This window comes from Gymnodraco acuticeps, unplaced genomic scaffold, assembly GCF_902827175.1.
Source record: "Gymnodraco acuticeps unplaced genomic scaffold, fGymAcu1.1, whole genome shotgun sequence".
NCBI lineage: Eukaryota > Metazoa > Chordata > Actinopteri > Perciformes > Bathydraconidae > Gymnodraco > Gymnodraco acuticeps.
In genome coordinates, this window is record NW_022989867.1 from 1,825,185 (window position 1) to 1,850,622 (window position 25,438).

Genomic DNA, 25,438 nt, shown 5'->3' on the forward strand with positions numbered 1-25,438 from the left:
TCTGTAGAGTAAAGTGTGCTGAGTGAAGGTGAACCATAACACATTTTCGTACCTGATGAACAGAACACCTGGATGACCCAGAGGCACGCTGCCGCCCTGTTTGCGTGCTGGTCATTTTTTCTGAGCAGATTCAGAGTCAGCAGCACAGCTCCTGCCTCATCTGCCTTCATACCGATTCGGCGGTCTGTGCAGACACAAATATAAAATTATTCATGTACAGTATGTGTAGATTGCATGTCCAGCTGAAGAGTTCAGAACCAGCTAACAATTTAATGTATTTTATAATCAATATTCATTATTCCTACTGATCCATCCCTGTGATTGGCTCTGTTGGCTTACACACAAAACAAATGTATTGCTCACCTCAAAAGGTTTTAAACTCCTAGTTTTGATGTTACATTATGTTGCTTACCATTTATTTGGAGTGGGAAGAGGAGAAAGTCGCATAATTATGTTATGTCTAGGTTCCCCTATTACACTAAAGGTGTCTAAATCATGCAATTTGTGTGCACAAATAGTTGGAATCTTTATAATAAGCACATTACTAGAGATGTTTAAGGACAAAGTCAACATTGTGTGGTGTACATCATCTGAACTCTTGGAGCCTCAGCTCAGCACTGTATGTCAAGTTGTTTTAATCATAAATCAGATAAATTAGTAAGGACAAATGGCCAAATATCCCTTCAGCAAATATTGTTTGGACAATACCTTGCGGAAGACAATGGAAAGGCATGCTGTGATTTGGGATCAATAAAGTTTTGGGGCATGGGTGGCGAGCACTTCCGTTCTGAAAATACCATATCCTTATTGTCAATATAAGTAATCCTCTGAATGATCTTACTCAGTAGTTTGTGGTTGTAAAGTTTCACGAGGCTGTGAAAATCCGAACACTCAAAACAGCTTTTCTTATTCAGTGAAGTCAAGTTTCACACCAATTAAATGACCACTAGTCCTATGCGTATTGACATAATTCCAATATACAATACGGCTCATTGGATCCACATGGATATCAACTTTCCATTCATTTACCTTTTCATCCATTCTCACCTCTCTGTCCAACTTTAGCCAGCAGGTGCAGCAGTGGCAGCAGGAGGGTGTAGTTGGGACTGAAGCTGCGGGCAGTGGTGACCAGTGCGCTGAGCAAGGCCTCGCTGCCACCCTTACTGATCATATAGTGGATACGACGATCCGTACCTGAACACAGAGAGAGATACTAGAGATACTAGAGCTCAAAACAGCTGAAGTTGGCTTGAAGTGAAGGACGGAGGTCGGACTTCTGAAAGAGTCTGATGGATTTAAATGTTTTCGACGTGTTGATTCTCCTAACCTGGTCCTTCCCACCCATTCCATTACCTGCAGGTCATTCCTCCCTGCTTCATTGACTATTGATTTATTGAATTGCAGTCAAGGGGTTAGAACTAAACTTACCAGCAGATAGAAGTTCATCCAGGACATTGAGAATATGTAAGGTACTCTCCACATCCCCTGCATTCTGTAGACAAGAGAACAAAGTAAGAAAGCATATGAAAACTAACCCTAAATAACTATTAAACAATAAACCAAAAACCTATGGGAAAAAGGCTTTGATGGAAAATGTGAAGAAATAAGAAAACACAAAAGCCTGTTATCAGATAACAAACACAGAAACCAACATGACCCTACACCACTTCAGGAATACTTTGAACAGTGGCGAGCCGTCAGGGCCCTCTAGGCCCTCTCTGAGGCCTAAGATATTCTACAAAATAATATTTAAAAACATTAAAAAATATATATATTTTTTTTTTAGTTATATTTTTCATTAGTTTTACCAAAATAACTTGATTTAATTGTATTTAAAATAACATTTCCAAAGAAATAAATCCTTCGAATCTGCCTATTCAGTTTCTGTTGGAATGTGGAGGGTTAAATGAAAGAAGCTCCTTTAGCCGTCTCTGCGAGTTACTGTGAAGACAGTAACAGGTGGTCCTGCTATGAATTCACAGAGGGCCTGCTATAGTAGCTGAACGAGAGAGTAATGTCAACTGACAGTACAATTGACCAATCATATATTCCCTCTAAATGGGTGGGCTTTCTTATCGCGGACTTTATGATAAGTTCCGCCCGCTGTGAAGTGTATGCATGTGTTATAATAACAACGGGTCAAGCTAGGCGGAAGTAGCTAATTAGCATAAGCTTGTTCATGATGTCATCACTATCACTGACGTGACGTCAGTGATAGTGATGACATCGTTTCGAAAATTTTAACTGGGTCATGTTCAAGATTGAGTTACAATGATAAACTGGAGTGGCAAAGGATCAGCTGCATGAACCCGCCATCAAGTGTTTCATCCAAAAAGACAGGAGGATGGACTTTGTGTTTAAGTCATTTGATCCCAGGTTCCCAGGGCGGGGGGTCTCCCCCCCCCCCCCTCCCCCTCTCTCTCTCTCTCTCCCCCCCCTCTCCCTCCCCCTCTCTCTCTTTCTCACCCCCCCCCTCTCTCTCTCTGCCCACTCGCGGACCGGGTGAGAACAACAAAGCACCCCCTCCCCCCACCGCAGGACCGGACATAGATGAACAGAAATACCTCCAGCCTGATGACATCAATCAAATAACCAACACAAATGGACTTCATATATTTCACCTAAACACAAACAGCCTGAGACACAAACTGGCTGAAATCAGGCAATTATTCATTAACGGTAAGGCAAACATATTATGCTTCTCAGAAACAAAACTTGACAATTCTGTGACAGACCCAGAAATAGAAATTGAGAACTACTCAGTAGTCAGAAATGACAGGAACATGTATGGAGGTGGTGTCTGCATGTACATACATAAAGACACCAAATTCATTATCCGTACTAACCTGAATCACGAGACCTTTGAAACTGTATGGGTTGAAATTATTTTTGAACGGGCTAAATCAGTATTAGTCGGCACAATCTACAGACCGCCAGAACAGAGTGGCTTTTATGATACACTGGATGGGTGTTTGGCTGGAGTTGGGGGTGTAGAAACAATTCTTATTGGAGACTGGAACACGGAATGCAACGAAAAGATGCACCCATCTTCAAGTCCTTCAGTAGGTTTTGTGATCTGCACGGCTTCAGCCAGCTAATCACCCAACCCACCCGGGTATGTGAATCAGCACAGACTACCATTGATCTCATTCTGACCTCTGACAGGTCCGGGATCTCCAGTAAAGGGGTTATAGCATGCAGGTTAAGCGATCATTATATGATATTCTGTACCCGCAAAAAGCTAAAACAAAAGGCCGGCTGTCACAAAACAGTCACATCTAGAGACCTCAAAACCTACTCTAGCGAGGCCTTTAACCTAGAACTGGAGAGTCTGGACTGGTCAGAGGAGCTCAGTGGTACACTGGTTGAAGAAACATGGCTTGGTTTCAAAACCAAATTCTCAACAGTACTAAACGACATGGCCCCCCTAAGAACCACCAGGGTAAAAAATCGCGCTGAGCCGTGGATGCACTCCGAAATATTGACCGCTATGAAAACCAGAGACAAAAAATGCTCTGAGTTTCGTAAAAGTCAGTCAAAGCTTACCAAAAGCTCGAGCAGTGAACTCCAAGCCCACGTGACTGAACTCAAACTGCAAAGAAACAGACTAAGAAATGACGTAACCTCCATGATCAAAACTGCAAAAAAATAATTTCATCAATAACAAAACTGAGGAAAACAAAAATAAACCCTGTGAACTTTGGAAATTACTCAATAATCTAGGCTGCAGTAAAAAACTTAAAACCAGATTTTCAAACATAAACATAAAGACAGATAACACGCTCATCACAGACAAGCTGGATGTGGCCAATTACTTAAACATTTTCTTCACAAACGCCACAACACTGGTAAATAAACTAACCTCCCACTCAGGGCATTTTGGGGTAGAACACATCCTGGCCTACTACAATAACCTAGGGGTCCGCAAAGATGATTTCAAACTAGTAATGGTAACAACAGCTGAGGTACACAAAAAACTGAGCGCCCTCCAACCTAACAAGGCCACTGGCCATGACAATATCCCCTCCAAATTCCTCAGAGACTCAGCAGCCGCCATCACCCCAGTCATCACACACATAATAAACCTCTCCATAAAACAGGGACACGTACCCAAACACTTCAACATTGCGAGAGTAACCCCCCTGCACAAAAAGGGCAGCAAATTGGACCCAGGCAACTACCGCCCTGTTTCTATTCTTACCTCCATCTCGAAAGTCATGGAAAAAACTAGTATACGAACAGGTCGAAAAGTACCTCACGGAAAAAAATCTAATTTACGAATTCCAATCTGGCTTCAGAACATCCCACTCCACTGACACATGCCTTCTTTATTTGAACGACCACATCAAACAAGAGGTGGACGCGGGCCAATACTGCGGCATGGTCATGCTGGACCTACAAAAGGCCTTCGACACTGTCAATCACTCCATTCTGATTGACAAGCTAAAAGCAATTGGTTTTGATAGTCTATCAGTGAGCTGGATGCAATCCTACCTGGAGGGGAGAGAACAGATGGTGGAGGTAAACGGTACTCTACCCCCCCCCCTCCCAGTGAGCTGTGGTGTTCCACAAGGAAGCATACTAGGACCGTTACTGTTTCTAATTTATGCAAACGACATGTTTGTGACTGCAACTTGTTCCTGTTCGCGGACGACTCAGCCCTGCTGGTCTCTGACAGGAACAGGTTGCAGGTTGAAAAAACCCTCAGCTCGGAACTCGGCAGAATCTGCACCTGGCTCGCCGATAACAACCTATCATTACACCTGGGTAAAACAGAGTCCATTCTCTTCGGTTCAAAAAACAAGATACACTACACCACTAAGGTACCCATGTACATGTCAAAATACTTCCCAAAGGTCAGTGAATACCACGACCACAACACCAGAGGGAGCTCCACAAATCATGTTAAACCCAGATTTGGCTCAAACAAGGGACGAAACATGTTTCGCAATTATGCCACAACAATGTGGAACGCCCTACCCACAGCTGTAAAGGAATGTGAATCTCTACCCACCTTCAAAACCTCTCTAAAAGATCACCTACGGGAGACTGCAATTCGAAACTGGCCCCTGTAAATGTCCAAACCCAACCCCCTACAATATATATACTCTCTTTTTAGACAATTTTTATACTCACAAACAGTACTGTATATTTGTAGATCTGGTATGTCATAAATGTCTAGATCAGGGGTCTCCAACCTTTCTTCATCTGAGAGCTACTTTGAAAAAATGAAAGTGGCCAAGAGCTACTTGCATCACATCGCTTACATTTATTCACATAGCACTCATCAGTTGAATTAAGCTATACTTTTGTAGACGTGTGAAATTGCAATACCTAAAGCTTATCACAAATCTTAACTTCACATGAAGGTCCAAGAAAACGAAAATGTCTCACATATTATTATAGCCCACATAGTAAGTACATCACTGAAAATGCACATAAATGTCCTTAATCACCACCTTACAAGCATCTTATGGCACATGTGTAAAATAAGTGCATTCACTCTTTTGTACAGTCAGTGAGATGAATGGCGCTGCATGGAGTCCACCATACAGGTGTATGTGTTGTGCACCGTCAAAAGTGCTAGTCAATCATGTTTCATGTTTATTTTGTATTGTTTTTTACTTCCTGTTTTGTTTTTGTCACGTCTCATTTCAGGTCCCTTGACTCCCTTTCCTCATGTGTTCTCCCGTCCTCATCAGTATCAGCCCCGCCCCTGATTGTGTTCACCTGTGTCTTGTTGTTGAGTGTTTAAATTCCCCAGTCTCCCAGCGTTCAGTGTCAGTTCGTCTTGTCCCCATGACAGAGCTATGCTCTTCAGCTCGCTTTGATTCAAAGCCTATGTTGGCTCCTGAAACTTATTATAAGTTTAGTTCCTCACGTTGTGAGTTTTTTTCTATTTTGCCTTGCTCAAACCTTTTTTGCCATCTCTTAAGAGTGATCTTCTTTTGTTACCTTTTTTGTGCAAATAAAGTATCTTAATTGTACTTTACCTTTGGCTTCCGGGTCGTGCATTTGAGTCCTTAACCTTGTGTAACCAAGTTCATAACAGTATGCTGGAGTGTACCCACTTAGGTTCGCTCTAATGGAGTCATTTAAATGTTCATCAGTCAGCCTTGTTCTGTATTTAGATTTCATGACATTCATGTCAGAGAAAGCTGCTTCACAAAGGCAATTGGAACCAAATAAAGCAGACATTTGCAGTGCTGCTTGGTGAATGTTCTTATAGTTTTCTGGGTCTACAAGGCTCCAGAAATTGTGTGAGTTTTGCTGAGACTTAAGCTAAACATGATTTTGGATATGTATAACCTCCATCTCCACAGGATTGACACTGAACAGTTCAACCATCTTTTTCTTCTTCTTCATCTTGACATTAAATTATAAACCATAATAAATCAATTGTATAGGTCTAGCCTCCCTATATATGTGTGTGAAATTGTTCCATCCTCAAAAACAAAAAACTAATGCTTCTGCAGTCTAGCTGCAGCTTCTAGCAACGGTCTTCTGTTAAAAAAGGACACTGAATGTGGCATCACACACATGACTTAAGTCTGAACACAGCAGACAACAGGAGTATTTACAACAGCATATAAAAACAAAAATAGTGCATGTGGGTGCACACTTATTCTCTGTTTTACTGACATCCCATATCTCAATCAGTGATTATAGTGAATAATAAAGGTTCTATCGGGTCACTATCAGCCTGTCACTCATTATTTTCAGGGGGGGCGGGGTTCGGAGGAACAGAGGAGACGGTGATCGCGGAAGCTTTTTTCCACCTGCCTTCACAAACTTTACACAAGTATTTATCAACTGAAAATAGCAAGAGGACATTCATACTCTGCAATCCAAGACTTGATTAAATCCATCAAAAACCTGACATGACGATAACGAGTGTTTTTCAAAAAACACAAATCCCTCCCTGTGTGTCTCTGAGCCGCAGCGACAGGGCCTGATTCAGAGCGGGTCATTCTGCTGTTGGTTCTGGACTGGTGTTGCTGGAGAAAGCAGACTGCTCCGTGTATGGTGTCGCTGTCACGTCTGTTCCTTGATCTCTGCATCACCGACCAATTTGATATTCGTGTGACAGAAACAATTCTAGAATAAAAAACGTTATTGTCGCGGCCGAAAAATCAAGAAGCAACCTTACTACGCTATAATCGAGCGGCGCCGGCGAGCTACTGAAAAGCTGCCCGCGAGCTACCGGTAGCTTGCGATCGACGTGTTGGGAGAGCCCTGGTCTAGATGTAACAGTAGCCTACTGTCTATCTGTATGTCATGTTTGTCATATATGTTATGATTAATTAAAATGGGGGACCCTGATGTAAACAAGACAAAAGTATTTTTCTGGTCTGCATCCCCTTAACAATTGTGTGTATTGAGCTGTACTGTATTGTACCCATTCTGCAATCTGTTAATAAAATGTTCAATCAATCAATCAATCAAAGGTAGGCCTGAGTAATTTTCAATGTGGGCTGCCGTGCCGACTTAATTCATTTTTAATTGTTACTTGACTGTGGGTGCCTTGTCATGATAGGTGTTTATATAAATCTGAATAATGGTCGAAGTCTTGCCTGATGATATTAATTTATTGAAATCTCCAATATCAACAGTCAAGTCTTCGACCCTTATTCGGAGGGAAATGCTACAGTAAGAGCTTGTGCATCTTCGGGGGGTGCTGTGACGGCTGTCGCCTCTCCGGTCCTGTTAATACTGTTTTGCTCTCCTGTTATGTAAACAAGCGGTGTGATTGCTCAACCCAGTCTCACAAAAAAACGTGTAATAACTACGTTGGTCCACAACGTATATTTTTGTATATCTACAAAAACGCCTCTGAAATTGTAAGATGCCTACGTTTTTTTTCACCATTCATTCCAATGGCTGGCTTCTATGTCACGTGATCTTCAAATTTCTCCCTGCAGAAAAAAAAACATGGCCGACCTTCGTTTTATTCTCGGTGTAAAATGCCTATTTTAAGGTTAGTTTGGTCATTAAAATGTGTTTTGATGTCATTTCATGCGAGAAATATGAGTTGTTATTTAAGATTATGTGTGCAGTGGGTGTACATGATCTTTAGTTTGCTAGTTATTACGAAGATTACTTCAGGAAATTGTGTCCATTCAACGTTTTCATTGTTACCAAGATGGTTGCTAGGGACGCTACTATCGATATTATTTCTGTTATGTTGTGTAAAATTGTGTTATCTTTATTGCTACCCCCTTCCCCGTCAATGTATAGTGTTGGTCCACAGTGCAAACGTAGGCCTATTAGTTTAACAAAATCAAAGGTACAAGCTAGACTTTTATTTAGCATCTCAAAACACATCGGACCGGTGGAGACAGGAAGTCCGGCTCACTAAAATGTCCGTGCAGAACAATACCCTGGCCTAACCCATAGATCCGTGGGTGAATAATGTCAATCACCACAATAGATACGTTATTTTCCGTTACCAACACCGTTATTAGTGTTGGTCCACTGCTTTTCTCTTTGAAAGTCATCACATAACGGCATTGTAATACACGGTTCGGCTGCATTAAATGTTACATATCTGCTGTAGTTCTCTATTTATAGAGCCTTGATGAGACAAACATGATGAACTGGAAACGTGACATGGATCATAAATATATCAGTAATTAAACAACATCTTACATTTATTTTTCACACAATACATCTCCTTGCAGTATCAACACTAATTCGGCTGACTTTTATATTTGATCCAATTGGTAGATAGGCTGTATTTACACCATAAACGTGCACACCTGATATAAAGGGACACCTAGTGGTTAAAGCATGTTATTGAATTTCATTATTTTTATTATTAGACATTAATAGAATCCCTATAAAGTATGTTCATTACTCGTTATTCTCTACTAATAGTTAATTAAAGACTGTATATAATGACTATTTTGCACATCCCTTTCAAGATTTTCTAAGGTTTATTGACATATTCACAAATGGTGTAGTTATGCAATGAATGTAAAACTTTGTGTATACCTCCAGGAATGTTAACTATGTTGAAGCACTTATTTTAACTGATATTATACATATGTATTATACTCTTATAAGATTTAGATAGTATAAGAAATGTGCAGAATATGACAATTTAATGGTGGAGGTACACACATATTGAAAGATGTCTTGTGATGCACTGTTGAGGAACCTGTGACCCAAGTTTTTCATCTCCGGCCTTGTCAGGTATTGAACAATCAATAAATAAAGAACAGAGAATTATTAAATATAAAACACATAATTTGTGTGATTATACTAAATGATTTACAAATAAACACCACTGCATATGTACAACTATACACATGCTGATGTAACGCAAATGTTTCCAACTTGAGATCAATAAAGTATATCTTATCTTAAGCTGATCGATGGCTACTGCCAGATTTGCAAAATGTGCCTCTGAACCTTGACAAGTGCATGTTTCAGGCTTATCAATGAACAACAGGAGGGGTCACTATGGGCATAGATATGTCTCATAATTATTTGTGTGAACATACAAATAATTTGTGTGTAAATATGTGATTTGTAAATGTAAAACAACATCCACAAATGCATTTAAAAGATTTGCAAACTCACAAATACATTTGCAAGTGTAAAACGGATCTGCAAATACGCTAAATATGTTCACAAATAAAAAAAAGATCTGTGAATATCTCTTTAACATTTACACCTTTCGATCAGGCATTTGTGAATCCAATTTGTATTTGTGGACCAAAAATGCGCTTGCGGATCTCAAATCTCTGTTCACGGATCTCAAATCTCTGTTCGCGGATCGTCTTTTTACACACACGGAATTTTGAGACATATTTTCCGCCGGTCTCGGCTAAAATCTACTCGGTTATTTTCGGAAACCACGTGATGGCCAGCTGATGGAGACATTTCCGCATGATTTCAAAGTAAGAGCATGATGGTTTGTTTAATGCTCTGTTTTTGTATTATAATGAACAGCGGAACGTTCGATGCATTCTTCATCACCATCACCATCATCATCATGTTATAGTGATACAGTTAGTTTGTGTTATTGATTCAATATAGCATATATCGAGCACTTTAGTTGATGTTGAAGTGCAGGCTATACGCCACTTTCGGGTCCCGGGGGAGCAGCTGGCAGCTGTTTCGCTGCCAGCCGAAAATAACCGAGTGACACGAGTAGATTTTAGCCGAGACCGGCGGAAAATATGTCTCAAAATTCCGTGTGTGTAAAAAGACGATCCGCGAACAGAGATTTGAGATCCGTGAACAGAGATTTGAGATCCGCAAGAGCATTTTTGGTCCACAAATACAAATTGGATTCACAAATGCCTGATCGAAAGGTGTAAATGTTAAAGAGATATTCACAGATCTTTATTTTATTTGTGAACATATTTAGCGTATTTGCAGATCCGTTTTACACTTGCAAATGTATTTGTGAGTTTGCAAATCTTTTAAATGCATTTGTGGATGTTGTTTTACATTTACAAATCACATATTTACACACAAATTATTTTTATGTTCACACAAATAATTATGAGACATATCTATGCCCATAGGTCACAGACATAAGACCAGCTGTTAAATAAAGCTCTTCTGACCTTAGCTGTCGTGTGGGTATATATTAATGCTGCCCATTGGGCACAAACAATTTTCACCCATTTATTAATTATATTTTTAAAAATTGAGTGTTTCCTATCCCCTAAACCTCCAAAATCAAATCAAATCAAGTTTTATTTATATAGTACATTTATAAACGATTTTTGGTCGAGCCAAAGTGCTGTACATATAATAAAATTAGCCTACAGTAGAGACACTTTACAGCAAATACAACAGCACAGATTGTTCAGAATATCAGTATGAGAAAAACGACACCCTCTGTCCTCCAGGGATGTACACAGTTTAATACTGGCAACTTCTTATTATGGGAAATATGAAAACGTCTTTTAAAACTACAATTCCCAGTAGAGGCGTGCCAGCATGTGTAGTTCTGGGGACGGGGTGGGGGAGGGGGGGGAAGCGGTGGACCCGTTCAAATCCAGTTTTGGACAGTCTGCCGTGGTCCCATCCCATTTCATGGGTATTGTTCTGCACGGACATTTTAGTGAGCCGGACTGCCGGTCTTCGCCTCCCGGGCATGAAGCTGTTTACATGTGTTTTGAGATGCTAAATAAAAGTCTAGCTAATAACTAATACGTTTGCACTGTGGACCAACACTCACTTTTTTGTGAGACTGGGTTGGATTGCTTCAACGTGATTGGCTACCAACTCCTGGATCCGCCCTGAAGACACTGATTGGAGCACACCGGGCCCGACGCGCTCCAATCCCCGGGCCATATCACCGCACACCTGCCAGAGATGACGCTACAAAGCCTGGGAACAGCTATCACTCGGGAGGCTCTGTTGCTATCAGACGCCTCACGGCCCGTCCACACAGCGGCGTGCGTTGAAGCTTCCAACGCTTCTGCCCATTCACTTTGAATGGGGTGACGTCACTTTTAGCCGAACTGCATTTTGGGAAGCGATGTGGAGCGTTGCTGGCGTAGCTGGCGTCAAAAGTTGAGCAATGTTCAACTTTTGACGCCTCGACGGAGGCGTCAGCCAATGAAATCCCGTTTATTCAAATCTGCCAGTACAATCGCTAGCCAATCAAACCGCGTGTATGCTGGGAGAGACTACGCAGGTCATTTCCTCATATTCAAAAAAATTGAGGGAAAATTCATTGTAGCGGTAGTGAATCACCCGGTGCTGTATGATCAGTCTCTGTTCATCTACCGGGATACAAACCGGAGGAGCGAGGCACGGAGGGAGGTGGCAGAGACAGTGGGTGAAACTGGTAGGTTTTCGCCTGTTTGGGGATTTTATATCCAGTTTACTTCGTTTTAACATTGCTATTGCTTTGTATGTCGGGGGCGGGAGATTCATGTGATTGGTTGTTGGTCGTGTTGCTCGCAAAAAATCCCCAAGCTTCAGATACGCCCACCTCCAAGCGTCAACGCACGCTGCTGTGTGGACGCTCCGTCACACATCTTGTTCCTGTGTGGACCAAGCGGCAAACTCTGGGGAACAGCCGGGACGCCAATACGGAAGTGCCACACACTGCAGTTCATACATGGGCCGCTAGGGACTGGCTGCAGAAAGGAGCAATTTCCATAGACCCCCATGTTAAAATGCCCAACTTTACAGCAGAAAAAAACATGTTTCTAACCATGGATGCAATAAATATTATTATCGATATAGTTAGATTCCACCTTCATGATTATGAATCTGTGAGTGAATTGTTTTCTAACACGACCCTTTTATTTATATTAGGTCTTAACGTTTTTGCATAAATTAGGGCGTGGTCACTTTGATGGACATGTATATGCCTCACTGTCAGCTAACAGCAACTTGTCCACTCTGCTAGGCTACAACGTTAGTTAGTCATAGTACTGAACTTGACCCTTTAGCTTTAGCCGTGTTCGTGGTGATTGTGCCTTTTCGGGAATATTGTTACAAATACCAGACAATTAAAATGTTGTGCTGTGCGCTTCAATGTACTAACAGAACTTCCAAGAAGTCTAAAATGATAATATTATACATGTTAACCCCGTTCGCAGGTGTTTGTGTGCTTGGTAGCTTAGCTTGTTACTTATTAGCCAGCTAAGGACCAGAGTTGGGTGTAACGCGTTACAAAATAACGCGTTACTGTAATAACGGAGTAGTGTAACGCGCTACTTTTATAATTCAGTAATCACACTACAGTTACTAACATTGCCCCGACACGCGTTACTTCGTTACTTACTAAAATCAGTCATAATCAAACCTCAACAAACACCTGCAAAGAACACATGCTAAGGTGAAGCTAACGCACAGCTATTTGTTGTTTGTTTATATCACGTAGTCTGTTCTTCTTCTCTGTTTTCCGGTTGTTGCCTGTTTTGAATGACAAATACACACTACCGCCGCCTGCTGGTAAGGAGAGTTATTGCCACTCACGCATGCACAGTTCGTACGTGCTCGGCTGAAGTCTTTGCGGTGTCTGGTTCCAGTGCAACCCATGGCCAAGATGCAGGAGAACACGCCGACGCAACAGCGTGAGCAGAGATAGACTGCGCAAAATATACAGATAGCAGGAGACAGAGGACAGCCATGGTCAGATAGGAAAACATTCAGGATCTGGATCAGTCTTATGCGACAATGGAAACTGAACTAAAGAGAACATTTGAAACTTTAGCAGTCTGCGTGATCTGCCTGCAGGGAGGGGCGGGCCGGCCCTGCGAGTAAAGTAACGAGTTACTTTATGTAGAGAGTAACGAAGTAGTGTAATATATTACTTTTTTTTAAAGTAATATGTAATATATTACATTTTTTTTAGTAACGACCCCATCTCTGCTAAGGACATAACCCTTTATGCATACATATACATTTTAGTTTATGATTCAGCCTTGGGTAAGACTTTTATAGTCTATGACGCCCATAATGCTAAACGGGAGCAAATGTTAATAGGGGACCCAATCAGACCCGGCGGCAGACATACGTCTCTGGGTGGGCATTTGATTTACCAGGGCGGGGCCACCCCGAAACTTACATTTCCCGTGAAATCTCGAGATTTGTCAAGGGGGGGGGGGGGTTAGGTTGCCATAAGGCTGTTGACGGTCTTATTATAGGCTACATCCATTGGTTTGTTTTGTGGCACATTTGTAACGCTGAGCGCACACAGGGTGGAAAAGGTGGAGTAAGGTTGAGCCAACCTGATCTCACCAGAATGCGTGACTCCACCACGACTCCTTAACACCGCATTGCGTGGTGGAGTCACGCATTCTGCTCCATTTACGTGTCTGCACCACGCAAAAAACCCCAATGTAAAGTGAATGAGGCTCCTTTGTCGTGGTGCACACACGCATTTCTACAACGTCCCGCAGTGACACGTTCGATTCCTGTTTTGAATAGTGTGCCGTCGATGGGTTTCATTCCATTTCAAGGTGCTTTTTGACGCTCCGTGTAAAATTCGCGCACTGCCACTCCAACATCCAATCACAGAGCTTGAGGACTGATCACAGGGTTTGTCAAGCTAAGCACATGGTGTAGTCCCAAACGATAGCTGAGGATTCTGGGTAGTGTAGTGTCTTCTGCCATCCAAAAACTCCGAAAAAATATTCGTTTCTCCGAATCGAAGGGGAAAAATACAAAAGCATTGTGCACATTTTAAACCAATCAATGTTGTGTAATTAACAAGGATAATCTGGTGTTTTTGAGTTGATGAGTAGTTCAGATATCACTGTAAAATCAATCGACAGTAAGGAGAATACTTACTTCCGGGTGTACAATTCTCCGTTATCCAATGGGAATGGACGCTCGTAATACAATAAAGGGGACATGATCATTATCTTTTAAATAACGTTAACTAAACGGAACAATCTATTTGACACAGCTGAAGCTCTGGCCTTCCTTAAAAACTAACTAATTTAATAAAAATCACAGTTGTATTACATACACTGTTTTTTGAAAACAAAAATTCGTAACTAATATAATTTTTACATTCTGACGAAAAATAAAAATTATTATGAATACAAATAAAATAAAAGAAGCCTCCCGTGAGTTACTACAAGCTATATAGTAGATTTTAAAAACGTTTTATAGAATAAAAGCTCACTGCGGGACGTTGTAGAAATGCGTGTGTGCACCACGACAAAAGAGCCTCATTCACTTTACATTGGGGTTTTTTGCGTGGTGCAGACACGTAAATGTAGCAGAATACGTGACTCGACCACGCAATGCGGTGTTAAGGAGTCGTGGTGGAGTCACGCATTCTGGTGAGATCAGGTTGGGTTGAGCGATGGAGAGAGAGAGTGATTGAGCGAGGCAGAGAGCATGTGCGGCGGTCTGCTTGCGCACAGAGCAGGAGTTTGTGAGAGAGCCGGCTTGTAGTGATGTGTCGGTCGCGAACGAGCCGGCTCAAAGAGCCGGCTCTTTTAAGTGAACGACGGGAGCCGGCTCTCGCCCGCGAACGAGCCGTTTTTTGTTTGTTTTTTTGCGGAGAGATCGGCTTGAAGGCACATTATGCAATGTGCAATGTGCACATTATCCCGCTTATTACATGGCCACATTCTCAAAAAAGTAATGACATGACTCCCAATATTAATTTAAATGCTTTTATGGATTTAGAAAATGATTTTATTGATTAAAAAAATTGTTTTATGTATTGATTTAAATTGACATGCATCCGCTAAGAAAATTGGTTGTTACTGTTTGAACTAACGTAGCAACGGCAGGAACTGCTTCGATAGTGTTTTTGAGGAGCTTTTTGATTACAGATTTGAAAACATCGTCGCTTGCTTTAAAAGTAGCACAATTCATTATGTCAAACCTTGGAAAGTATCTAGATATCCCCGCCCTAATGCCAAAGTAACTGGCAACTGAAGCCGTTTGATGTCTATGTCTGGACCGCTGCGTAAAAAGGAGGGTTTCTGCCCCATTACTTATCTTCTTACTTCGATAAGAATAAAACACGGAGGACGGAGATCTCTTTTTCTCCCCCTCTTCTGACAGCCCAGCAGCTGATCTCAAAGCACGCTCCCCTCTCCTGCAGGGGGGCGTGGTCAGCTGCAGCTCACAGAATCAGCCCCCTGCAAAAATAGCGCTGGAAAGAGCGAATAGAGCGAAATGAGGCATGGCTAAAATGCAGGATCTTTTTGGTATTTTGAAAAAAAAAACTATATTTATATACTTTATATAGGTCGATACAGTAGCCCCTTTTTAAAATAGTTTTTTATAGGTGTTGCTATCTGTTTTGTGTAGCGTGATTCTACAAGCAAGTCAATGCATTCATTGGGTGGTATCAGAGAGTTACACAGGTCTGTAAATGCAATGAAAATAATTGGCCACAGCAAATCATTTATATTAAACATGTAATTTTTACTTTTGAATACTTCAGTACAAATGATGTATTGAATAATGTAAGTGATATATGTGTACACATATAAATCATTAGTCAAAACAGGGCTACATTTGATTTAATTAAAAGGTTGTGGTAAACTGAAGAGCCGTTTGGGACCCCTCTTCTTGGTGAGCCGAGCCAAATGATCCGGTTCACCAAGAAGAGCCGAAATTCCCATCACTACCGGCTTGAGAGTCAATTTCTCTTCAAAAATATAATTGCCAGCCTCCCTTGTCCATAGGCGGAGTTTGACATTTGCGCTTGGGGGGGCAAACCTTTTTTACTGACGTCAGTACACAGTCCTAACTATTGCGTGGGGTGCTACGGATACAGTAGCAATAAAGCCAGCGCTCACTGCACTGAGTATGACTTTTCCACATACGAACGCAACTCGTCCCGTTATGCACGCCTCATGCCCGCCGTACACACACACTCATATGGAAGGGGCGGTCTCTCCCCCCAACAACAGTGCATTACATAACTGTAAAACGTATCATAACTGTGCACATCTTATACTTATTTGATAACTACTACATCCCTTGGTTACTTGAACACGCTACAATATTATTAACCAGTGTCCTACCTTAGTGCAGAAGTAGACGCATTTTTTTTACGTTCCGCATTTTATGTCGTCCTCAATGTGAAGAACAGGAAGTGAGGAAAATCTTGTTCCTCCCATCGTTGACCGCAGCCAGTTCCGAATTCTCCTCATTGCAGAAAAACTTCTCTCTGAGGTGGCAGATCCGATAGGCAGAGTCAGTGCCAACTGGAGCATCTTGTATAAATTTAGATGAATCAATAAAACACAAAAAACGCTCCTTGATTTCAAGCTGCTCTGCATATCTTAAACACACTGATAATTGTTCCATTTTGCAAGACCTGGCCTCATCTGCAATTATAGAAAAAAATCCAGTATCCTGCACTTTCTCTACAATTTCTGCACAAACTAAGTTAGCGCATAGTTGGACTCCATGTTTTTAAAAGCAGAATCATACTTGGAGAAGAAGCCACAAACCTCAAGAAAATTCCCACGCGACTCTGACTCGCTTCCCTCCCGATGCCCACGAAAAGGCAATCCGAGTTTGGACAACAGCCTCACAATATCAACAATTTTGCACAAATAAGATCTGTTCTTCTCAACAGAATCTTCGTGGCTTCGGGAAAGTTTAGCTGCAATAGATCCAGAAGACGCAGTCACTTTATAGTTATCCCATTTAACCATGCAGTTCAGATGGGCCTGAGAGTGTGCATGTTTCTCCAGTTTGCTGCTTAGTTTTTTTCCAGTCACTCAGGCCCTTTCTAAAGGAATCCTCCACACCGCTGTTAGTCTGGAAGTTGCGGCATGAAAAACAAAAGACGGCATCCATTCGTACTGAATATTCCAGCCAGGGATAGTTCTTGTAATTGTACGTGGAAAATTATCGTTTTGTTTTCCCAATCATTTTTTAGGGGAATTCGGATAAAGTAGGCTGCTTGGGACAGCTGTGTTTTTCCCCAAGATCATCATGACCCATTGACGGCCCCGGCACCGGTGGTCTCCCTGCTGTGGGGTTAATGACGTTAGCCAGGCCCGGACTGGCCATCGGGAGGACCGGGAGGTTTCCCGATGGCCTGGCCTGCTAAGTGGCCTGCTGGCCTGAGGATTTTTTTGTATGTATGTATTGTGAACTCAACGCTGCGCAAATGTGGGTCTGACTCTGCCTCACAGAGGGTGACTGGCTGTCTACATGATGTGGCCTGCCGACATAGCCACTTTCATACAGATCATACTAATGCCCTCGATTGGTCTATGTGTGTCATTCAAGCTCGGGAGGGTGTGTGTTAGTGCAGTGGTTCCCAAACGGTGTGCCGCGGCACACTGGTGTGCCGTGAGGCAAGTCCGGGTGTGCCGTGGGATTTTGTGACAACCATACGTTATTATTGCAATATACAACTACACAAACAATTATTATTATTTTATTTACTATATCAGTACTTTGTAGGTTTATATGTACGTAATCTGCGCGACTTGTGCGTCCACATCTCCACGTGTAGTGCTGCATAAACATGGCTGAGTCAGTATGCCCATTATTTTTGAGTTCGTCCGAAGAATAGACAGGAATGTGACGGTGAGGTGCAAAGTGTGTCCAGGCCAGAAGCTGTTATCCACTGCTGTAAACACCACGTCAAACCTCAACACACACCTGCAAAGAACACATGCTAAGGTGAAGCTACCGCACACGCTATTTGTTGTTTGTTTATATCACGTAGTGTGTTCTTCTTCTCTGTCTTCCGGTTGTTGCCTGTTTTGAATGACAAATACACACTACCGCCGCCTGCTGGTAAGGAAAGTTATTGCCACTCACGCATGCGCAGTTCGTACGTGCTCGGGCGAGTAAAGTAACGAGTTACTTTATGTAGATAGTAACGAAGTAGTGTAACATATTACTTTAAAAAAAAAAAGTAATATGTAATATATTACATTTTTTTAGTAACGACCCCATCTCTGGAGTTGGCGTTCTCTACTATGATTTACATGAAGAACAACAGGAGGTCACGGCTCTCTGTTGAACAGGACTTGCGAGTGGCCCTTTCCTCAGTGCCACCAAGGATTACACAATTCTGCGCGCCCCGACAGGCACATGTATCTCACTAATTTGTAAGTTGGCAAAAATATTTACAATAGCACATGTTTCAATGCTGATTGCTGAAATGTTACATGTATAATTTGTAGTTCAGGACCATGGACAATGCAGCTTCCTTGCATTGACAGTTCTCTGTGCTGAATTTCCTTTGCCTCATTTTTAATTGTGTGACCTGTCTGGTTTAAATGAGTGTGTTGCTGCTTTGATGAAACCTAATTTGATAAAGTTTCAAATTAATTTCTGAAATATTTCGTTAATAAATATTTCATGAGTAATATATTTTATTTGGCATTAGTAAATAATTATGCACATTTACAGATATTTTACATGATATGAGTGATAACACGTGTCATAAGGGCTATTTTGCACAATAGGTGTGCCTTGAGATTTTTACTTGGGCACAAAAAGTTTGGGAACCACTGTGTTAGTGTATGTGTGGTGCGAGCGAGTGAGATAAAGCACGCGCACTGGTTACGTGTATTGTTGTTGTTAGCATCTGGTGCTAGCTAGCTGCGCTAAAGTATATAAGGAGATTTTTCAACAACAAGGTGGAGGAGAGTCCTCTCCTGTCAGACTGAGAGACTGATAACCTCAGCTCAGGTGAGGTAAAGGACTCGGAGTGTTTAGATAGTTAACTTAGTCAAAGTTATCCCAGTGGGTCTCAAACGGTTTGGTCACCATTTATGTAAACACATATTTCCATTTGAGGGGGGAGTGATTAGTAAAATATGCATGAATAATAAAAAAAAAAACGTTAACTAGGTGAAAAAAGGTAAGATAAACTATTAAAACTTGTTGAAAGCTAAAACTAGTCTTTGCTGCTGCCTCAAAGAGGAGCAGGGGGAGAGGGGGGAGACAGGTGAGGCTGGTTCAGGAGCACAGACACACTCACAACTATAAATGAACCAAAAACAAATAAATAAACAAGTTTCAATGTTTTTTCATATTGGATATGGTATGTTATTGGTTATGGCCATGTTCTTATGATTTTATGATTATTTAAATGTATACAGTTATGTTTCATATGGGTGTTGTCTCTTTATTTCCCCCTCAAAGTGCACCAGATTGATGCATTTAAGTCCAACATTAAAAAAAATCTTACCGGGGAGCATGCCCCCGGACCCTGCTATAGGAGTTGAGGTCCACCCCCACTTAAAATATGTTCACATAGGTTCCTAATTAAATGTGCACATTTTTAAAAATAGTAACCCATGTCCATATGTTTATTTTTAGGTAGTAGATTTAGAGGGCTATCACTACGGGCAGCAACGCTGTAAAAATTGACAAATAAATCCAGCAAAATGGCACAAAAAACTGGTAGTGGCCTGACTGGGTGTATAATTCCCGGCCTGACTTATTGTCCCAGTCCGGCCCTGACGTTAGCTGGTCCTGCTAATCCAGAGCTCTCCAATGTGGGGCTAACGTTATCTGGTTTAGCTAATCCAGAGTCTGCCACTTCACATTCTAACGGCTGCTGGTTGGTAAGGTTAGGCTCAGTCGGTGGCTCTTCTGTTGTTGAAGCTTTTACAAGACGAAATTGGACGTTTTAAAAATCGCTGAATATCCATTACTGCTAATTCTTGTAATACAATAGCTGAATCACTTGTATACAAAAAAAAGCGAGGGAACTTGTGTCCTTAACCTCACACGTCACACACACACAAACGTCACAACATGCGACTGCTCAAAAATGAAATTATTTCAAACAAAACATGATATTATTCAGATTTGTATTGTAACAATCATTTTATTACATCTATTAAAATATTGATATACGAAATATTTGTATTGGAACAGTTTTAGACTTAGTAATGCAGTAACATATTTCAGCCACCAGGGGGGGCAATGCCCCCCCGCAAAATCCGCCTATGCCCTTGTCCCTGGCTGGCTTGCTAGCTCGTTGGTAACTTGCCTTGCCTTGCCTTGCACTGCACTGCACTGCACTGCACTGCACTGCACTGCACTGCATCTGGCGCTGAGTTGCCATATTCCTTTCATGAACCACTTCCTGATATCCATTGTTGCAGATAAATATAAATGATAATAGCCAAACTAACCTAGCAAGAGTAAACTGACAGGCTGCTGTGCCGCATCTCACTCAAAAACCCACATGACTCAACCCAGCGAAAAACCAGTCTCGCGCGCAGCCTTTCATTCAGAATTTCATTCAGAATTTCATAGCAAAATAAAAAAAAATGCTATTAAACTAATCTTTCAACATAGTTTAAAACAAAAATAAATATTAGGACAAAGCCCTACAAATAACAACAATCAGTGGCGGCTCCAGAGTATTTTTGTAGGGTAATCTATGGTAGGGCTAACCCATACAGTGGTTGGCTCAAGTCAGTATTTGCAATGTTATTACATACACGCTCCCCTTGACAGTGAAACGCGTGAGGTTTAAATTATTTCCCTGTATCAATCCAAATTGAACTGTATGAAATAAAAAGGCACATTTGTCTTGTAGTAAATAAAAAGGGCGACCTGGAGCCAATCCTGCAATTTCCCCACAGGTGAAAGAGTTGACATGCTGAAAGCCCAACCCCTGCAGGGGGGTCTGGGGGGATTGTCCCCCAGGAATTTTTTGAAATACTAACATAAAATACACATTCTGGTACTCTCTTGAGAAGAAAAATAAATAAATCTATTACTACACGACATATTTAAAAAAAATTAATGCCATTTTAGTTTTTTGTTATTTTGTTCTGAAAGCTGAACCTGCTGCTCCTCACAGAGAGAAGAGGCTGTGTGAATTACTTTACATTGTGAATAAGGGTGGATAGCCCCCATTGTTCTGTGTGTCAAAATGAAAGACAGCCCACACACCTATCAATCATCAAACCGTGGGGTCTTATTTCATTATGTGTTGATTTCTATCAACACGTAATGTTGTATCGATGTATATAGAGATTTACTACAGCAAAATTATTCTCCGTCGGGACTTCCTGCAACAACACCACGTCGTTATCGTGATTCTGATTGGCCAGAAGACATTATCAAAGATGTTCTATTGAGAAGATGATCACTACATGACAAAAGTTTTCAAACCGTTTCTAGTCTTCGGTATTTACTGCTGTCTGTGCAATTTACTCTGCGCGAGTTGGCGGACTTTATTTTGCTTACTTTAAAATCATTTTTCATGGTGGGGCTAAGCCATTTCTTGGTATGGCTGTAGCCTACCCCAGTATACCCTGGCGCCGCCACTGAACATAATAATAAAATAATTAAAATGTTGTATTCGGCCCTGATTAAAACAGCGGGCCCAAATCCTGGATGGGCGGGCCCAAATCATGGATGGGCGGGCCCAAATCCTGGATGGGCGGGCTCGGCCCCATGGGGCCCGCCCATGACGCCGGGTCTGGACCCAATTATCCCAGTGGTGGCCGCCGGAGCTAACGGAGCCGCAGGGCCCAGGGGCTAGCTCCAGCCGGCGTCCTGGAGCTAGCCCACTGCGGCTCCGTTAGGTCCGGGCGGTGGAGTCCGTCTTTTCTCAACGTGTGAATGACAAGCATTAAGAATAACAAAATATAGCTAATTCTCTTGCAGATTGTCTCATTTGATTATGAATGTAACGTTTATATAGGGGAACTACACTGTTAGCAGTAACTTGGTATGCATGGTATGCATGTATGTCATGTTAGCTTAGCTTCTTAGCCTGAGCTAGCTCTGTTTACTTCCAGCTCGGTGGCAGCAGGTCCCGCCTCGGCTCCGCCTCTTTGCCCTTATTTGGAGCAGGCGGGATTAGACTCTGACGTTGCTGTCAAGCCGTTAGTGGCCGACTCCGCCTACTAAGGGCTTCTCGGCAACTCTGCAGAATCCTATGGGTGACGTCACGGACACTACGTCCATTTATATATACAGTCTATGGTGTGGACACATAAACCAGTAGATTGTATTTTGACTCTTCTACCGTGTTTAGTGTTGTGGGTTAGGGGTGTTTTAGTTATGTGTTTAGAGTAGCGTGTGGTGATATGTGTTTAGCGTGTACTGTTTTGTGTTTGGAGTAGTGTGTTCTATTTCCCCTTTGTTAGCTGCATTTCCCCGCAGCCTCCTTCAATTAGTGGTGATTGTAGATAGGATTACTTAAAATATAGTACCTTATATTTCATCTTTTTTATATCCAGTCTCTGATTGTGTTACGTTATTATGAGAGTGCTCTCATACTTGTTTGATTCTGAAATTGTATATATTTATATACATATACAGTGGGGCAAAAAAGTATTTAGTCAGCAACCAATTGTGCAAGTTCTCCCACTTAAAAAGATGAGAGAGGCCTGTAATTTTCATCCTAGGTACACTTCAACTATGAGAGACAGAATGGGGGGGAAGAATCCAGGAAATCACATTGTAGGATTTTTAATGAATTAATTGGTAAATTCCTCGGTAAAATAAGTATTTGGTCACCTACAAACAAACAAGATTTCTGGCTCTCACAGACCTGTAACTTCTTCTTTAAGAGCCTCCTCTGTCCTCCACTCGTTAACTGTATTAATGGCACCTGTTTGAACTCGTTATCAGTATAAAAGACACCTGTCCATAACCTCAAACAGTCACACTCCAAACTCCACTATGGCCAAGACCAAAGACCTGTCAAAGGACACCAGAAACAAAATTGTAGACCTGCACCAGGCTGGGAATACTGAATCTGCAATAGGTAAGCAGCTTGGTGTGAAGAAATCAACTGTGGGAGCAATTATTAGAAAATGGAAGACATACAAGACCACTGATAATCTCCCTCGATCTGGGGCTCCACGCAAGATCTCACCCCGTGGGGTCAAAATGATCACAAGAACGATGAGCAAAGATCCCAGAACCACACGGTGGGACCTAGTCAATGGCCTGCAGAGAGCTGGGACCATAGTAACAAAGGCTACCATCAGTAACACACTACGCCGCCAGGGACTCAAATCCTGCAGTGCCAGACGTGTCCCCCTGCTTAAGCCAGTACATGTCCAGGCCCGTCTGAAGTTTGCTAGAGAGCATTTAGATGATCCAGAAGAGGATTGGGAGAATGTCATATGGTCAGATGAAACCAAAATAGAACTTTTTGTTAAAAACTCAACTAGACGTGTTTGGAGGAGAAAGAATGCTGAGTTGCATCCAAAGAACACCATGCCTACTGTGAAACATGGGGGTGGAAACATCATGCTTTGGGGCTGTTTTTCTGCAAAGGGACCAGGACGACTGATCCGTGTAAAGGAAAGAATGAATGGGGCCATGTAACGTGAGATTTTGAGTGACAACCTCCTTCCATCAGCAAGGGAATTAAAGATGAAACGTGGCTGGGTCTTTCAGCATGACAATGATCCCAAACACACCGCCCGGGCAACAAAGGAGTGGCTTCGTAAGAAGCATTTCAAGGTCCTGGAGTGGCCTAGCCAGTCTCCAGATCTCAACCCCATAGAAAATCTTTGGAGGGAGTTGAAAGTCTGTGTTGCCCCAAAACATCACTGCTCTAGAGGAGATCTGCATGGATGAATGGGCCAAAATACCAGCAACAGTGTGTGAAAACCTTGTGAAGACTTACAGAAAACGTTTGACCTCTGTCATTGCCAACAAAGGGTATATAACAAAGTATTGAGATTAACTTTTGTTATTGACCAAATACTTATTTTCCACCATAATTTGCAAATAAATTCCTTAAAAATCAGACAGTGATTTTCTGGATTTTTTTCTTCTCATTTTGTCTCTCATAGTTGAGGTATACCTAGGATGAAAATTACAGGCCTCTCGCATCTTTTTAAGTGGGAGAACTTGCACAATTGGTGGCTGACTAAATACTTTTTTGCCCCACTTTATGTGTGTGTGTATATGTCCGCATCTGTAGCCTGTTATTGTCGCATTATACCGCACTGTGAATTAATTAAAAGTAAATATATAAGTCATCATGAACACATCTGTCCATCAGATGTGGCTGCTGTGCCTCCTGTCATCATTAATAAACGTCTCTTTAAAATGACCGCTCAGAGGAGAGGAGTTCTCATTTCTCGAACCGCCTGCTGCTTCCACTCCTCTCTCCTCGGTTCCCCTACTCAGTCCTCCGCTCGCATCTCCTGTGGGCGGCACCAAGTCTCGAGGAGGTGAGTCGAGGATAGGAGTCGAGGAGGGGACATTTGAGTATTGAGAAACCTCTTCTGTCTGTGTCTGTGTATTCTCTTGTTCCGATTAACCCAGCCAAATCTTTTTTCTTGTTTTGTATCTATATCTACGCCGGGATCCGGAGTCGAGGCTGATCCTCTTGCTATAGTCCTGTGTCTTGGATCCTCTATCCTGAGTTCTGGATTAAGTCGTGGACTTCGGGTCGTGGCTGAACCTGTCTCTGCGGTCCTGCCTTGGGTCTCGTCATGCTGCTTCCCTGATGGCTTCCACAGGATTGTAGCTGACATCCTCGTGGATTCATCTTCTTATTACAGACACATGCATTTCCTAACATTCGGTCTATATGCTGTAAAATGTATTATCTCTTCGATTTCCACACGGCATCTATTGCACGTCTGTCCGTCCTGGGAGAGGGATCCCTCCTCTGTTGCTCTCCCTGAGGTTTCTCCCATTTTTCCCCTTAAACTGTGGGTTTTCTCTGGAAGTTTTTCCTTGTACGATGTGAGGGTCTAAGGATAGAGGGTGTCGTTTTTCTCATACTGATATTCTGAACAATCTGTGCTGTTGTATTTGCTGTAAAGTGTCTCTACTGTAGGCTATTTTTATTGTACAGCACTTTGGCTCGACCAAAAATCGTTTATAAATGTATAAATAAAACTTGATTTGATTGTTAGTGATCACACCTGTGTGATTAGGCTCACCTTTATTCAGCAGTATACCTGCGCCCTTTTGGCTCCTTTTGTTTGGCTTAGGCTATTTTTGTTCTCTTTTTATTGTACACCTTTTGTTGTTAACCATTAAACCCTTTTATAATTAT

General features: G+C 41.9%; 1 protein-coding gene across 1 annotated transcript in view; it reads right to left on the reverse strand.

Moving 5' to 3' along the window:
• The window catches only part of LOC117533069 (cytosolic carboxypeptidase 4), a 157,461-nt gene that overhangs the window by 114,029 nt on the left and 17,994 nt on the right, over nucleotides 1-25,438 (reverse strand). The window contains 3 exon segments of the mRNA XM_034196693.1: nucleotides 53-184; nucleotides 1,048-1,194; nucleotides 1,429-1,492. Of these exon segments, the coding sequence (XP_034052584.1) occupies nucleotides 53-184; nucleotides 1,048-1,194; nucleotides 1,429-1,492 (343 nt within the window).